General features: G+C 61.4%; 1 protein-coding gene across 1 annotated transcript; it reads left to right on the top strand.

Annotated features, from left to right (window-relative positions):
• The first annotated feature begins 1,343 nt into the window (after window positions 1–1,343).
• Window positions 1,344–15,157, top strand: SEMA3G (semaphorin 3G). The gene is made up of 16 exons (XM_063164597.1): window positions 1,344–1,437; window positions 4,676–4,836; window positions 5,860–5,922; window positions 7,424–7,543; window positions 8,127–8,217; window positions 8,298–8,414; window positions 8,655–8,797; window positions 8,876–8,990; window positions 9,103–9,172; window positions 9,348–9,492; window positions 9,748–9,979; window positions 10,093–10,184; window positions 10,450–10,491; window positions 10,648–10,873; window positions 11,162–11,301; window positions 11,391–15,157. The coding sequence occupies exons 1-16, from the start codon at window positions 1,344–1,346 to the stop codon at window positions 11,853–11,855; spliced, it is 2,316 nt and encodes a 771-aa protein (XP_063020667.1). The 3' UTR covers window positions 11,856–15,157.
• Window positions 15,158–16,176: the final 1,019 nt, after the last annotated feature.

The raw sequence follows: 16,176 nt of genomic DNA, 5'->3' as shown, positions 1-16,176 counted from the left end.
ACTGCAGATTTCCTGGTGCAGTGCAGTTTGCTGGGGTGGTTCTCCTGCCCTGGGCTCATTGCCTGCATGACAGCAGTGCAGGCAGGATCCTGCCCGGGCAGGCTGAGGGCCTCTGCTCCCGATCAGCCTCGGGGGACGGGCACTGGGGCTCATCCTGCTCCCTCCCTCCTTCCATCCCTCCTGAGCTTCTGCCGCTTGCACAGACCCTCTGGTCAGGGCAGGCAGCGAGCGGGTCTGGGCAGGTACCTCTGCTCACCTGCCAGAGCTGCCTTGGCTGCTGCTCCTCCTCCTCCCTGCTCGTTCCCAGCCCTGTGCGGCTCCCAGTGCCCCAGGGTGTGGGATCTGTCCTGGCCGTGTGGCTTCCTGGGGAAACCAAGAGTGAATTGAGGTGGTTTTACACGGCTCAGGAGGCTGCCAGAACTGCTCCATTACAAAAGGTGGGACTGAGCCAGGGCTCCCCAGCCTCCTGACCTCTGTTTTAATTAAAAAAGCTGCTGGAACCCTTGGGGGGCTGGGGATAATGAGGGTACCTTGTGCTGGGCTGGGAGAAGAGATGAGGCTGGTGGTGATGAAGCACTGAGGGAGAAACCACCAGCTCTTCTCCTCCTTCCCCTCCCTCCATCCAGTGCAGGGGGAAGTCCAACATTTTTGGGTGCAGGACACACTTGCTGTGTGATGAGGTTCCCAGGGGAAGTTGGCATCTGAAGTCTCATAGTACCACATCCAGTGACCCAGCAGCCCAGGGGGAGGATGGCACAGGAATGGTGTGGGTACCGTGGGGTCCTTGCTGGCCAGGATCCTTGCCCAGCATGTTGGCACCTTTGCTTTCCCCTGCCCTGTCGGGGTGCCAGGGCTACCTGTGGCACCCTATGCCCTCGCTATGGCACCCTGCTCATTCCCCTCCCCATCTGGCCTGCTGTCCCCAGCTTGCCTGGCACTGAGATGGGACTGACAGCTGTGTGCTTGCTGATGCTGGGCGATCACAGCACGCCGAGCATCCTCCTTGGGGGCAGGTCTGTGTGGCCTCTCCTGCTCCTCCAGCAGTGCGAGGCTGGGGGACCAGAGCTTCCCTGCCTTGCTCCCCAGGGTCACTGGGGGGAAGGGGACTGCAGCGAGGTCAGAAGCTGCTGTATTGCACTAAAGCGTCGCCGGCAGAGACACTTTGAGGTGCGCGGAGCTCTCGGGTCCCCCCGGGAGATGGGGCCGTGTCCCCGCGCATCCCCGCCGCCCGGGGCCGGGGTTTGGCGGGGCCGGGCCGGGGCGGGCCGGGGCGGGCCGGGGGCGGTCGGATGGCGGCCCCATAAAGGCTCGGTGCCGCGGCGGGCCGAGGGCGCGGCGGCGGGATGCGGGCGGTCGCGGCGGTGTCGCTGTCGCTGTCGCTGTGCTGGCTCTGGGCGGCGGGGCTCAGCCTGCCCCGGCTGCGCCTGTCCTACCGCGGTGAGCCGGGCCGGGGGCACCTGCTGCGGGACGGGAGGGGGGTGCCCAGCGAGGGTGACCTCAGGGGACAGGCTTGGGGACCTGGGGAGCCTCAGCTGCGGCAACTGCTCCCAAATGCGGGGTTTTGGTGCGGTTTGTGGGCAAATTGTGCTGGGGTTTCGTGGGTGGCCGCTCTGCAGCCTCCGCTCCCCAGCGGGACGTAGGGGACTCCCGAGGAGGAGGAGGAGGAGGAGGAAGAGAGGAGCGGGGTGCCGGGGACAGGGCACAGGGATGTGCCGGTGCCGCCGGGCTCCGCGCCAGCCCCGCCGCTGCCGTGGGCGCTCGGCTCCCCCGCGGCGTGCGGGGAAACTGAGGCACGGCGGTGTGCTGGCCCCGCACGCTTTGGCTCCTGTGCCGGGCGGGTGCTCAGCATCCTGCCCCCGGCTGTTTGGGGGTCCCGGTGCACCCCCGAGCCCCGTCGCGCTGGGGTGCGGGTGCCGGGGCCCCTCGGGGGTGCGGGGGCAGCGCTCGGGTTTAATTAAAGCTCTCCCTGTGATCCTGCTCTGGCTCGCCGCATCCCCCGCTCTGCCAGCCTAATCCACGGGCTGCTCCAGCCAAACCTGACAGAGCCTGGGGCGCCCCAGTCTCCTCCCGGCCTCAAAGCAATGAACCTGCTGTAAAAAATGCAACATAAAATAAATTATATAGTGTATATCTTCCCCCTTCCTTCCCAGGACGGGGACAGACCTGGGCAGCCCAGCACTTCCAGAGCCTCGGGAGCTGCAGGGCCAGGGGAAATCGCTCCTCTGCTGCCTGGGCTGGGGGTTCCCGGGTTTTTGCACCCCTTGTTCTGTCCTGGGGCACAGCAGGTGACCCCAGGGTCTGCGGGTCTGTGGAACGGGAAACTGAGGCACACAGTGCCCCCCATCCCTCATCCTGCGAGGCCGGCGTGGCTCATGGCTCTGCCCCGGGACGCGACCTGGTGTCCTCAGGCTGGCCTTGGCACAGGGTGAGGGGACCTGGGGTCTCAGCAGGGGTGAATCGCGGGGCTCGGTGTCTGGCTCAGTGTCTGATCCTGTGCAGCACAAAGTCCATTTCCCAGGTGCGAGGAGCTGCCCGGGGCGGGGTGGAAGCTCCTCAGCCTCCCACGGGAAGCCAGCCACCTTTGGAAGCTGCTTTTTTCTTTTTTTTTCTTTTTTTTTTTTTTTCCCTTAAGCTGGTTATTCCATTCGTTTTCCAAATTGGAAACAGCAACTGAAATTTCCCATGAAACAAATTCTGCCACCGCCTTCTCCCCGGGGGAAGAAAAAAGAAAAAGAAAATTTCAATTAAAGACATTAGAGTCTCTGAAATGAAAACCGTGGTGAGCTGAGGCTGTTTGTGCAGAGCTCCTCGTCCTGGGCTCTGCGTGGCTGCTGGCTCTGGCTGTGAGGTGACTCTGTGGGGTGACAGGGACAGGCACTGTGCTGTGGGTGCAGGGGTGGCCGTGTAGCCAGCCCTCCCTCACACTTCCAGCCACTCTTTCCCTTTTGTTTCAGCTTCCAGCAGTGGCTCATGTGAGAGGGGAAAGAACATTTTGCTGTTGTGAGGACCAGCAGTATTGTCCTGGGCTCTTTGCTGTCCCTCCCCTGGGACCCCCACCCTGGGGTGAGGGTGTCCCAAGGATGGATGGGCATGGCAAAGGGCTGGTCCCTGGGGGTTACAGGGGAAGGAGCCCTGAGCCACTGTAACCCGAGGCGCAGGAGGAATTCTCCAGGTCTGGGGGAGAAGGGGAAGCCTTGCCTGAAACAATGAAAGGAGCCTGCCGACTTTGCCAGTGTTGTTTTGAGCTGGGAAAATATTATTGCTGGGCAAGAATAGAAGGAGACGACAGCGTTTTCCTGGGCTGGACCCGGCCATGTGGGAGGACCTGGTGCTGTGGGACACAGGGAGGAGGGTGCCAGACTGGGTGGAAGGACCAGCACTGCCTGGAGCCAGCCCTGCTTGCAGGCACAGAGGTGTTTCCAATGGGGATGGAGCGCTGGGGCTGTATCCCCCATGCCCCTGGGGCACTGGGACTGCCCCTGAGCAGGGATAGGATGTGTGGTGGGGTGAAGGTGTCTGCTGTCCCCTGCTGGGGATGGGCCTTGTCTCCCTTGCAGGGCCTAGAAGAGGCATTTCCACCAGGATGGGAATTATGTCACTGGCCACCTCCTTCCTGGAAGCGACAAATGTCCCCCCAGCAAGAGCAGGACTTGGTAGCCCAGTGTCCTGACCTGTGGTGACTGGGTTTGTCCCAGCACCATCTCCCTCTTCTGGGGACGTGTGTGGGAGATGCTGGGGCTGGGTTTTCCCTGGGGTCAGCTGCAGTGGCTGGCACTCTTCCGGGCTGGAGGGTGTTTGGGGACAGAGCTGTGCTCATCAATGGTGCTTTGTCCTCTCCTTCTCTGTCTGGCAGGCACAGTGGCCTGGCCTGGGGTCGGGATGGGTTCTCAGAGCCCTGTGAAGCCGAGCCGTTCCCTCTGGCCCTCTCCCTCTGGCAGCTGTGGCAGCTCTGTGGGCACCACTGTGCCAGCTCGATGACCCTGAAAGCAATTTCCTACTGAAACTAATTGAGCCACTGCCCCCATGTCATCATCACTGTGAGGCATTGCACGAGTTTCAGGCTTGGACTTGCTTTGGGGGCTTTGGCTGTCAGACCCTGTTGTCTGGGATGTGATGTCCATCCCTGGGATACCCCCATGCGGGTGCCTCTTCCCAAGTGCCTGGTCTGTGCCATGGAGGAAACCTTCCTGTCAGTGAGTTCTGGTGGCAGTGGCAGCAGCGGGCTTTGTGTGGCAGTTTCCCCATGGCACTGGCTGGGTGCCTGCTATTGTGTCCTTGGCTGGCACCCAGCAGGGTCAGGACCTGCCTTGCACCCACCCCGTGTCCGGCCTCGCCTCCATCCCAGCCTGGCGCTGGTGCCACTGCCCAGCCCAGCTTGCTGTGGCACATCCACAGTGGGAGTCTGGGCTGGTTCAGCCAAACCTTGTTGGGGGTGGCAGCCTTTCCTGGGACCCTGCTGCTGATTGCTGGCTCTGCAGCTTTGTCCTTGGCTGGCAGGGAGAGCAGCACTCCTGGCAGGCTGGGGCTGGGGTGTCCATGAGGCAGATGCTGCAGGCTGGGGTGGCTGTGAGCAGCTCTGCTGACTCCAGCATGGCTCCATGACACTCAGCAGCTCAGAGGAACCCTTGGGGCTGGGATGGCTCCTGCTGATGATGCTTTCATCTCTTCCTGGCAGAGCTTTTAGCCTCCAACCGCTCCGTGCTGTTCTCTGGCCACCGTGGCTCCCTGGGCCTGCGCTGCCTCTACCTGGATGAGTACCGCGACCGGCTCTTCCTCGGGGGCAAGGATGTGCTCTACTCCCTGCTCCTGGACGGGGCCACTGCAGGTGCCAAGGAGGTGAGCTGGGTGCTCCTGGGGTGTCTGTCCCCACCCTGGCCCCCTGTGGGCCTGTCGGTGTCCAACTGAGCCGGGCAAAGTTACTCTGCAGCAAGGCCTGCCCTGGGCATGGCCTCATCTCAAGTGCCTCGAAATTATTCTGTAAACTTGTAGTGCCTGGCAAGGGCAGGCTGGCTGAGGTGGCTGGAGGGAAATTAGCTGGCAGTTAGTCATGATCATCAGCCTGGGAGACTGGTGGTGCAGCTCACCAGTGATTCCTGGGCACTGCGCATTGTTTTGGACTCCACTCTTCTAAGAAACTGCCACTGGGAGATGGAGTGATGCCCATCCCCATCTGGGCATCCCTTTCACAGGGCAAATATTCACCTGAAAGCCTGCAGAGACAAGGAGCTAAAAGGATCCCTCACTGCAAGAAATTGTGCTAGAGGTCCTCTGGCAATGCCCCCAAATCTCTCCTGGTTCCTTGGTGGGAGAGATGATGGATCAGAATGATGATGCTGGGTGCTGGCTCCCCTCCTCTTTCACCCTCTCCACTTTGACTTTTTGTTTTTCAAACACAGCTCTGGGCTGTTTCTAGCTGAAGAGAGAGGAGGAGGAAATGAAGTGCCCCTCAGCGAGCTGGGTCACTGCAGTGGGGTCAAGGGCTTGTGTACCCAAGCTGCCCTCGGTCTGAGAGCTGCCAAAGGCTGTGGGGGACAGGGACTCCATCACTCCTGCTGTCCCCTGGGCACCCTTTCCCCAGGCCACCCACAAGCCCACTCCCTTCCAGGGCAGCTCCAGCCATTCCCAGCATGACCACCCAGATCCAGCCCAGCCGTGGGCTGTGACTGCCAGGCTGCATCTGCCCAGGAGGAAGGGTCCTGCTTGGGGCTGTGGGGTGGGAGTCCTGGGCTGGGTGGGCTCCAGGGAGCTGTGGTCCCTCTCTCTCTGTCCCGTTGCCATTGGCAGCCTGGGGATGTGGATTTGCACGGCTGGGTGCCTGTTGTCCCCCCTCCCTGCTCCAGCAGACCCTTTGTGTTCCAGATCTATTGGCCACCCCGCCCTGGGCAGACGGAGGAGTGTCTTCAGAAGGGGAAGGACCCAGGGGTGAGTCTCTCCCCATGCGTGCTCTGCTGTGAGCTGGGGGTGCCAGATGGGTCCCCTTGTGACAGATGGCTCCTCCCATGTTGGGGCTGTGCCATGTCACCTGCCAGGGATGGCCCTGGGGCTCAGGGGCCAGTTAATCCTTGTGCAAGAGGGAAACTGAGGCTGGGAGTCCATGGCCAGTCCTGGCCATGCAATAGGCTTGCTCCAGGCTCTGGAAACCTGTCTTGGTTGCTCTGCTCAGCCCTGTGGCCACAGAGTGGTGGCCAGCATGTCCCAATGTGGCAGCACGAGCAGGCAGGGTTAGCTGGGCTCTGGGACTGCAGCTTGGAGGGACCCAAACCCCCATGCTGTGCTCCAGACCCCAGCAACACTGCCTGCCCCATCCTGGCTGTCCCCGATGGTGGGAAATCTGTAACTGGCTCAGGTTTGGTGACCTTGTTCCCTAAACCTTACCCGTTTCTGCATCCTCCTGCCCAATATGAAGCAGGACTGTGGCGGGGAGAAAGTCCCCAAGGCTCCCCTGGCCCAGACAAATTACTCCCAGGAGTCCCTGTTCTGCTCTCTGTGTTTATTTTACCAGCTCTCACCGACAGATCCAAGCCAGGCCAGGCTCAACTTTTTATTTTTCTTGAACGTATATTTTTTTTCCCTTGCTATTTTAGAGGCTCTTTGCAAAGGGAAAATAAACAGCAGGAGGCTGGGAGCCCCCGGGGCGGCTGGGCAGCGGTGTTCCCAGCAGAGGAGGGGCCTGCATCCCGCTGTGCAGGGGACAATGGAGGGCAGGCAGGGCTGGTGCTGGCCGGGGCAGCTGCCAAGCTAATGGTGGAGAAGGATGGGAGCCCTTTCCAATGGGAACTGCCAGGAGAAAATGCACAAAGTCAGAGGTGGCAGGTCTCCAGCCTGGGAATGTCACTGCTGCCGTCCCTCAGAGAAGGGGACAATTCCAGACGGCAGCGAGCAGGGCTGTTCTGGAGGCAGCCCAGGATGCCTGTGGGTCTCTGTCTCCACTGTTTCCTCCTTTTGTTTCATCCCTGGCGTAAGCAGGAACGTGACGGGGAAGGATGTCCCTGCATCTGGTCACGTCCTGGGCGCCAGGGGTTCGGGGCAGGGTGTGCAGCTTGCAGGGCAGGTGATGTTGGTGCCCTGGCCAGCGTGCACTGTGCCACAGGGTGAGTGCACAGGCGCCTGTGGGCAGGAGATGGCAGCTGGATCCTGTGTGGTTCCCTGGGATGCTCTGGGCAGCAGGAGGAGCAGTAAAAAGCCCTGTAGTTTTGCAGTGGGCTGGGGCCCACCCAGATGAAGTCCATGCAAGCCCTGTCAGTGGGCACAGGCTGCCACCCCAGATCCCTGGCACCAGGCTGGAGGCAGGGAGCCTGGGTGGAGCCCCGGGAGCCAGGGCTGGGGCTCACCCCCTGTGGCAGGGCCCCAGGCTGAGGCAGGGAGCTGGGGTGGGCACAGCACCAATACCCAGTGACCCTTCCTGTCCCTGCTGTGCCCCCAGACTGACTGTGCCAACTATGTCCGTGTGCTGCATCCCTACAACCGGACACACCTGCTGGCCTGCGGGACAGGCGCCTTCCACCCCATGTGCACCTTCATCTACGTGGGGCACCGTGGTGAGGTAGGGCAGCATCCCCAGCAGGACAGCCCTGGAATGTGGGTCCCCATTGCCTGCCTCTCTCCTGAGGGGCCTTGGGACTGCAGGGGGATGCTGGATGTGCTGTTTGCTCTAACCTGAGTACTGGTGGTGGGGGGAGTGTCAGGAACCAGCTCCCTGTTGTCCCTTTGTCCTTCTGCTACTCCCTGTCCAGCTTTCCCACCTGTCTGGCCTGGGATCCCCTTTATAAACCTGTCCCCAGGGGCTGGTGTCCTGCTAGGGGCTGAGGTAGGGGTGGCATTTTCTCCTCTCCAGCTCACTGCTCATAAATCAAGTTGACTGGGGTGGAATGGCACACCCCTCAGAGCCCTCCCCACAGCCTGGCCCTGTCTGTACCATGATCACTCTGACCAGGCAGGCGAGCAAGCAACAGGGCTGGTGGGTCCCCTTCAGCTGCCATGCACCCTCATGGGATCAGTCTTGCCTCAGAAAGCGTGGATGCTGCTTCCAGATGGTCCTTTGGGTGCCCTGAGTGAGGTGCAGGTGGGGCAGGGAGCAGAGGTGGCCCCAGCATGGCCCAGGGCTCACCTGCCTGCTCCCTCCCCAGCACACCTTCAGCCTGGACGCTGCCAGCATGGAGAGCGGCCGGGGCCGGTGCCCGCACGAGCCCAGCCGCGCCTTCGCCAGCACCGTCATCGGTGGGTGTCCTCCTGGGGATGTGGGACCTCGGGGGTGTCCCAGGGCCGGTGCCCGTGGCAGCAGCTGGGTGTGTTTGCAGGAGGGGAGCTGTACGCCGGCCTCACGGCAGATTTCCTGGGGCGCGATCCCGGCGTGTTCCGCAGCATGGGGACGCGCTCCGCCCTGCGCACGGAGGTGGATCAGCGCCTGCTGCACGGTAACAGCTGCCCTCTGCCCCTCCATCGCCCTCTGCCCTTCCATCGCCCCCAGACAGGGACCACCAACCTTGTGGCCATGCTGCAGCATCCTCCATGCCAGCTAAGAGCAAGGACAGGCACCAGCACAGCAAGGTCTGGGTGTGCTGCTGGCTGGCACCCAGCCCCAGCATGGACTGGGGCTCTGGAGGTGGTGGCTGTGCCCTCTCTCCCAACCTGACGTGACCGGCTCTTGCTTGCAGATCCCAAGTTTGTGGCAGCCCACTTGATCCCAGACAATGATGACCGGGACAATGACAAAGCCTATTTCTTCTTCACGGAGAAGGTGGTGGAGGCAGACAGCAGGGAGCACGCCATTGTCAGCCGTGTGGGGCGTGTCTGCGTGGTAGGATGCTGGTGGGGACCGTGGGGGACAGGGATGCACCAGTCACAGCAGTGGCCCTGATACTCCCTGTCCCTGCAGAACGATGCGGGTGGCCAGAGGGTGCTGGTAAACAAGTGGAGCACCTTCAACAAGGCCCGGCTGGTGTGCTCAGTCCCTGGCCCTGATGGCATTGACACCTACTTTGATGAGCTGGGTAAGGAGTGAGCTGGGTAAGTGAGAAACAGCTCTGTACAGATGGAGCTGTATCTCACTGGGGCTAGTCACTTGGTTGGATTTCAGGAAAAAGCCCATGCTTTCATTTCCAGAGGATGTCTTCTTGCTGAGAACGAAGGATAGGAAGAACCCAGAGATCTATGCCCTTTTCAGCACTGTCAGGTGGGTGCTCCAGCTCCAGCCTCTGGGGACATCCAGCTGCAGCTGCCCATGACCTGCCCTGTCACTGTCACTAAGGGTTGCTGGCTGCTCCCCATGTGTTTTGGGGATGTCAGTGCCCCTGCTGCCAGCAGTGCCAAGCATGGCTCTGCTCAACCCCCTGTCCATCCCCTTGCAGCCACGTTTTCCGGGGCTCTGCTGTCTGTGTGTACCGCATGGCTGACATCAGGGAGGTGTTCAACGGGCCCTTTGCCCACCGTGAGAGCCCCCATCACCAGTGGGCTGCCTACGAGGGCAGGGTGCCCTACCCACGGCCGGGCGTGGTGAGTGACTCCCTGGAGATCCAGGTCCCTCCCCTCCTCCAGCTGCTCTTCTGGGCTGGTGGTGGAGCCATGCCCATTTCTCACCTGCTGGAGAGGTCAGCTGGTGCTTTGCCAAGCTCTGGCACAGGGCTGGAAGAGATGGATGCCAAACTGGAAGGCAGAGAGGGGCCCAAGACATCTCTGAGGGACGACGGAGGGGGAAGGAGTGATGGGTGCTGGGTGTCTGGGCTGAGCTGGTCCCCTCTGTCCCTGCAGTGTCCCAGCAAGACCACCAACCAGCCCCGGCGGCAGTACGGCACCACCAAGGACTTCCCCGACGAGGTGCTGCACTTTGCCCGTGCCCACCCCCTCATGTTCCAGCCCGTGCTGCCCCGGCACCGCCGGCCCCTCCTGGTGAAGACTGACCTGCCCCAGCGGCCGCGCCGGCTCGTGGTGGACAGGGTGGAGGCCGAGGATGGGCAGCACGACATCCTCTTCCTCGGCACAGGTGAGCAGCAGGGGCAGAGTGCAGGAAGGAGCTGCAGAGCTGGGGGTCCCAGTGGGCACCCCCTGGGCTGTGAGATGCAGGGTGCTCACACCTCCATCCTCCTGGGCCCCCAGATGCTGGCTCAGTGCTCAAGGTGGTGGTCATGCAGAAGACAAACTCAGCCATGACTGAAGAAGTCATCCTGGAGGAGCTGCAGGTTTTTAAGGTGACATTTACTGCCCCACTTGCAAGGGAAGGGGCAGTGGGGTGGGCTTAGGTTGGGGACACATGTAGGGATGGAGGGTCAGGGCTGTCACTGCATTGTTGGCCACTGGAAGGTCTCAGGGTCGTGAGGGCAGAGGCTGGCTGGGGGTATTTTCACCCTCCCCAAAACATTCCTGATGCTCTGCCAAGCCCTGGTGGCTCTGAATGAGCCAGGCTGTCTGTGGTGGGGATTATGCCAGCCTGATGTCCACTCCCCTCCCCTACAGACGCCTGTGCCCATCACCCAGATGGAGATCTCTGTCAAACGTGTGAGTACAGACACGGCTCAGCCACGGGGCTGGGGACCAGGCAGGTGTCCAGCTGTGGTCACAGCCTCCTAAAGCCATGTCATGTGTGCCCTGGGGTGTCCAGGCACTGAGCCCATGGGAGTTGCCAACCTCACCACCTTGGTGCTGTTCCCCCAGCAAACGCTCTACGTGGGCTCCAGCCTGGGCGTGGCCCAGGTGCGGCTGCACCAGTGCGAGTCCTACGGCACTGCCTGTGCCGAGTGCTGCCTGGCCAGGGATCCCTACTGTGCCTGGGATGGCACTGCCTGCACCCACTACCAGCCCTCGGGCAAGCGCCGCCAGCGCCGCCAGGACGGGCGCCACGCCAACCCTGCCCACCAGTGCCTGGACCAGAACCTGACCGGTGAGACACTGGGGGCCCCAGGGCTGGGGGCTCCTCACAGTGCCCCAGGATGGCCTGACATGCACAGCCCTAGCACACAGAGGGTGCCATGTGGGCATCCTCATCTGCCCATCTCAGAGACCAGGGCATGACCCGAGAGAAGGTGGGTGCTGCTGGAGCTGGGGCTGGCTGCTGGGAGAGAAGGGGGATGGCACCTGGGCAGGTGGCCAAGGGGGGCTGGCACCTGGTGGGGGCAGGTGGAAGCCTGGCTGTGCCCTCCCTGCCAGCCCGTGCCTGTGTTTGCCCTAGTGGACGATTTTGAGAGCGTTGAGGAGAAGGTGCTCTATGGGGCAGAGGACAACAGCACCTTCCTGGAGTGCGTGCCCCGCTCCCCGCAGGCCAGCGTGCAGTGGTTTGTGCAGAGGCCGCCCGACGAGCAGCGGGACGAGGTGAGGCTGCCCTGCCCTGCTCCCGTTGGGGGGACACGGGAGGGACGTGGGGGCACTCCCGGACCTTGCCAACCCCCGGTGGCCCGCAGGTGAAGACGGACGAGCGGATCGTGCAGACGGAGCAGGGGCTGCTGTTCCGCAGGCTGCACCGGCACGACGCCGGCACCTACTACTGCAAAACGCTGGAGCACGGCTTCACCCAGACCGTGGCCAAGACCGCCCTGCGGGTCATCCCCAGCCAGCAGCTGGCTCACTCCTTCCCCCGGGGCCCGGGGGACGAGCTCCCGGCCCTGCTGTGCCCCGAGCCCCGGCTGGTGCCACAGGCTCCCAAGAGCTGGTTCAAGGACATCATGCACCTGGTGAGCTCCCCGAGCCCGCGGCGCGTGGAGGAGTACTGCGCCCGCCTCTGGTGCAGCAGCCGCCCCCAGCACCGCAAGAGCAAGCTGGCCCAGGCCAAGCTGGTCCTGGCTGGCGTGGACGTGGCCAAGAAGGGACGGACAGGCAAAGCCCACAGCGAGAGGAGCCGCGTGCCCCGGCACGCACCGGCCACTTAGGGAGGGCAGGGACGGACGTGGGGCAGCCGTGGGCAGGGACCAGCTCCCTGTGCTGCTGCTGGGGCCTCTTCACCTGCTGCTGGGTGGCTTGCAGTGCTGCCTGCCTGGTGCCCCTGGATGGGCAGGTCCCTGTCACCCTCAGGGGCTGCAGAGTCACCTCACAAACAGGCAGTGAGGCAGGACACGTTGGCCCCCCTTGCTCTTGCAGGTGATGCAGCAGGTGGGGGCCGTGGTGCCTGGGTGGGCTGGGGCACAGTGGCACGGTGCCACCCAGGCCATGCTGTCACCCAGGTGCTGCCTGGGTCCCTCTGTGAATATTGGGGCCATGTGTGGCGCCGTGGGGAGCGGCTGATGGCTCCAGGCTCTTCCCACACCAGCACAGAGCCTGGGGAAGATGATGCCTGCTCATCTGTATGGGGGAAAGCCAGCATCATCCCAAAAAGCCTCTGTGCAGGAGGAGCTCTGTCACCTGCTGTGCCTGGGGAGCCAGAGCTGTGCTGTGCCACCCAGGGTGTGTCCTGGGGGACAGGGCTCCTGCCTATCTTCCCTCGGCACTGGGATATGCTCAGCAGTGCCAGCTGTTCCTGGGTGCAGCTCCCCACTACACATCTCACAGTTTTAAGGCTGGACAGGCTGGGGAGAAAAGCAAACGGCTGTGGGCAGGTTAGACCTGTTCCTGGGTAAACACTGGGAGAATCAATAATGTCACCACTGTCACTGTGCCCAGGTGGGAGCAGGAACAGGCAGAGGGCAGCCCCAGCAGAGTTTGGGGGGCTGCAGCACACCGGGGCTGGTTTCTGCTGGTGGGTGGCCTGGCAGGGCTGGTTTGGGTGGGCTCCTGCTGCCTGGCAGAGCTAAAGCAGCACCCAGGGCCTCCCCCAAACGCAGGGGTTGGGGGTAGGAGCATGGAGGGCACCTCCAGTCTGCCAGCAAGGTGTTCCTTGCTTTCCTCAGCAGGCATGAGCTCACTCACTGAGCCGGGGGTGATAAAGATCGGCCCCTTCCTGAGGCAGGGCAGCCCCACACAATGGTGTGAACCGCCGCCCCGCCGGGCCCGGCATTGTTCAGAGCTGCAGGAACGGGAAAGAAAAATAATAATAATAATAATAGTAATAATAATTAAAAGGCCCTAAATAGCTCACACAAAGCCAGGTCGTGATATCATCTCTCCTCCCCGTGGGTGTTTGTGCTGCAGCAGCGGCTCCCTGGGAGCACTGCCCCATCCCAGAGACGGACTGGGGGTCCTGCCCTCTTCTCCTCCCTGTCCCACCTGTCCTGCAACCTCCTGGGATGGGAGAGCTGTGGTGGGGCTGGCAGGCTGGGACATTTCTGCAGGGATGGGAGCAGTGCGGGTGGTGATGATTTATGGAGCCAAGCACCTGGATCTGGATAATTGCAGGCCTGGGGGGCACAGGTGAACAGCAGCCAGCATGCAGAGACAGGGAGGGACCGGGGTGAAAAGCCTGGAATGAGACAGGAGTGTGATTCCCCAGGGCCTGGATTACAGAGCTCTGCAGTGCCTGCACTGACCTGTGCACCCCTGTGCCCCACGGAGCAGGGCTGGGCTGCCCACGCTGGGGGAGGCAGCAGGAGGGGCTCTGAGGGCTCTGCTGCCTTTGGGACCTGGCCTGAGGTGAGCTGTGACAGGCTGGAGGTGGCACAAGGGCCAGCAATGCTTCAGATTGAGCAGGAGCAGACACCAGGAGCAAACAGTCCCCTAATTAGTCCCCCCTTTTGGGGGTACATTGTCCCTGCTCCCAGTAAATCTCCGGGGTGGCTCAGCCTGGTGCTCCTGGGTGGATTTACCACTAAGGCTGGAGCAGGAGAGATTTTTTCAGGGCAGCATTCTGCAGCCTTGTCTCTGGTGATCACCAGCCACCTGAGGCAACCTGTGACCCTAGGAACTGCCAGGGAGGGGCTGAGCAGCCATGTGCACACCCACACGTGTGTAAGAACCCGTGTGCAGTACAACACACATGCAGTACAATGCACCTGGGGCTGGGAGGAGGCAGCACCCCGGGCACCTCGGTTTCTGCAGGGGGAGCAGTCCCACCTGGGCCTGGCACTGTCCCGGGGCAGGGTGGGGTGAGGGGATCCTTGAGGCCGGGCGGGCGTGGGAACGGCCCCAGAACAAAGCCACTCCTATTTTTATCCCGCTTCCCAAGGAAGTGCTGGCAGCCTGCCGGCCTCCCAGGCAGCCACGGTGGGGCTGCTGGCCAGGCCAGGGCTCACACCTTCAGCACACAATCACAGCCCCCACTGGGCTGGAACAGACCCCTGAGCCCAAGCTGTGACCCGACACTGCTGTGTCACCAGACCATGGCACAAATGCCACAGCCAGCCTTGCCTTGAACACCCCCAGGGACAGTGACCCCACACCTCCCTGAGCAGCCTGTTCCAAGGTCTGATCACCTTTGCTGTGAAGAAATTCTCCCTCATGTCCAACACCTCCCCTGGTGCAGCTGAAGACTGTGTCCCTCTCATCCTTTGACAGCTGCTCGGGAGGAGAGGCTGGGCAGTGCAGCCCTCATCAACAGGGCAGCCCGGGCTGCTGAGTCTGAGCCCCATCATCATCATCATCACCATCAGAGGCTGGGCAGTGCAGCCCTCACCAACAGGGCAGCCCGGGCTGCTGAGCCTGAGTGAGCCCCATCATCATCATCACCATCAGAGGCTGGGCAGTGCAGCCCTCACCAACAGGGCAGCCCGGGCTGCTGAGCCTGAGTGAGCCCCATCATCATCATCACCATCCCCAAAAGACCCCACAGACAAACAAAACAACACCACAGCCCCAGCAGGCAGATGCACCCACATTATTATTCTTGCTATTTCTTTCTGCCCAACATGTAAATGTTCAGAGCCCCCGTTATGAGCACGGGGACGGGCTCCATCCTGCAGCCCTGCAGGTTGCTGTTCTGGGGGAGGCCTGTCCCCAGCAGTGCTGTGGGGTGTCACAGGGAGCAGAGGGTCCCTGAGGCACAGGGCAGAACTGACATTAAAATGTCTGGAGAACTGCAGTCATAAAGCTGATGAGCATGTGCCAATAGCTGAACTCCCCAGACAATAAAGGGAAGTAGCAGCACACAGCGAGGAAAGGGAGAGAAGAGAGGCTGGAAATCAGTCACCAGAAACAGAGAGATGTGACAAACCCTACTGCTTTAGGGGCCATAAGCTCCAGACATCCATCCTTCCTGCACACCCTGCGCTAGAAAGAATGTAAAACAGATTCACTGTGCTGTGAAAAACACATTTACTGTCCTGTAAAACTTTTAAACAGTTAATAAAGGACAATAGGAGATAAAGCCCATAAAGTAAAGATTATTATGGCCAGGTGTGTCTCAGCCAAGAGCACTCCTGCTATTTGGAAACACCCTTCATGTACCATTTCTATGGCATTAGCCAGTTACATATTCATAAACAATTATGCATACTAAACGTTTCCCCAAACTATTTTACATATTCCAGGAACTGTTTAGCATGGCTCCTCCTTGGTTCCACCCTTCTAGAGCACGTGTATTCCTTGGCTGTGGGTTTAATCCATTTTATCACCACCTGCAGTTTTGGCCCACAGTGCCTTCAGCCAGTGAGTGCTGATGGCTGCACACCTGTACAGGTGTCCTCATCCTGTGTCCATGGGATGTTATCCCATGCCAGCAGGGAGTGTAACACAGGCACGCTCACATCAGCTATTTCACCAAGCTCAATTAGCAGCAGAAATACAAACTGTATCTTTACAACAAAGTTGCTTTAACACCACACATGTAAATCCATTTTAATATTCACGAAAACCTAACGTTACAGCAGCAAAAGCTGGGTAGCAGCAAAAGCTCCGGGGCCTCCTCCTGCTCAGAGCAGATTTCCAGGGAACACCGGGCCATTCCCAGGCCATTCCCGGGCTCTGCCTCAGAGCAGTTTCCCAGGCCATTCCGGGGCAATTCCCAGGCCCTGCCGGACCATTCCCGGGCCATTCCCAGGCTCTCCTTCAGAGCAGTTCCCCAGGTCATTCCCGAGCTCTCCCTCAGAGCAGTTTCCCAGGCCATTCCCAGGCAATCCCGGCCCATTCCCAGGCAATCCCGGGCCATTCCCGGCCCTTTCCCGGCCCATTCCCAGGCGATCCTGGCCCATTCCCAGACCATTCCCAGGCCATTCCCGGACCATTCCCGGCCCTTTCCCGGCCCATTCCCAGGCGATCCCGGACCATTCCCAGGCCATTCCCGGCCCATTCCCAGGCGATCCTGGCCCATTCCCAGACCATTCCCAGGCCATTCCCGGACCATTCCCGGCCCTTTCCCGGCCCATTCCCAGGCGATCCCGGACCATT

Source organism: Melospiza melodia, chromosome 10 (assembly GCF_035770615.1).
Source record: "Melospiza melodia melodia isolate bMelMel2 chromosome 10, bMelMel2.pri, whole genome shotgun sequence".
NCBI classification, from domain to species: Eukaryota; Metazoa; Chordata; class Aves; order Passeriformes; family Passerellidae; genus Melospiza; species Melospiza melodia.
Note: the sequence above shows the minus strand (reverse complement) of the source record. Positions and strands in the feature narration are given on the sequence as shown.

What these genes read in the sequence shown, in the direction of transcription:
- SEMA3G (XM_063164597.1), top strand. Translation starts at nt 1,344, where the DNA reads ATGCGGGCGGTCGCGGCGGTGTCGCTGTCGCTGTCGCTGTGCTGGCTC. An exon ending in GTGTGGGGCGTGTCTGCGTG is followed by an intron (nt 8,798 to 8,875) that starts GTAGGATGCTGG and finishes CTGTCCCTGCAG; the next exon opens with AACGATGCGGGTGGCCAGAG. An exon ending in CATCCTCTTCCTCGGCACAG is followed by an intron (nt 9,980 to 10,092) that starts GTGAGCAGCAGG and finishes CTGGGCCCCCAG; the next exon opens with ATGCTGGCTCAGTGCTCAAG.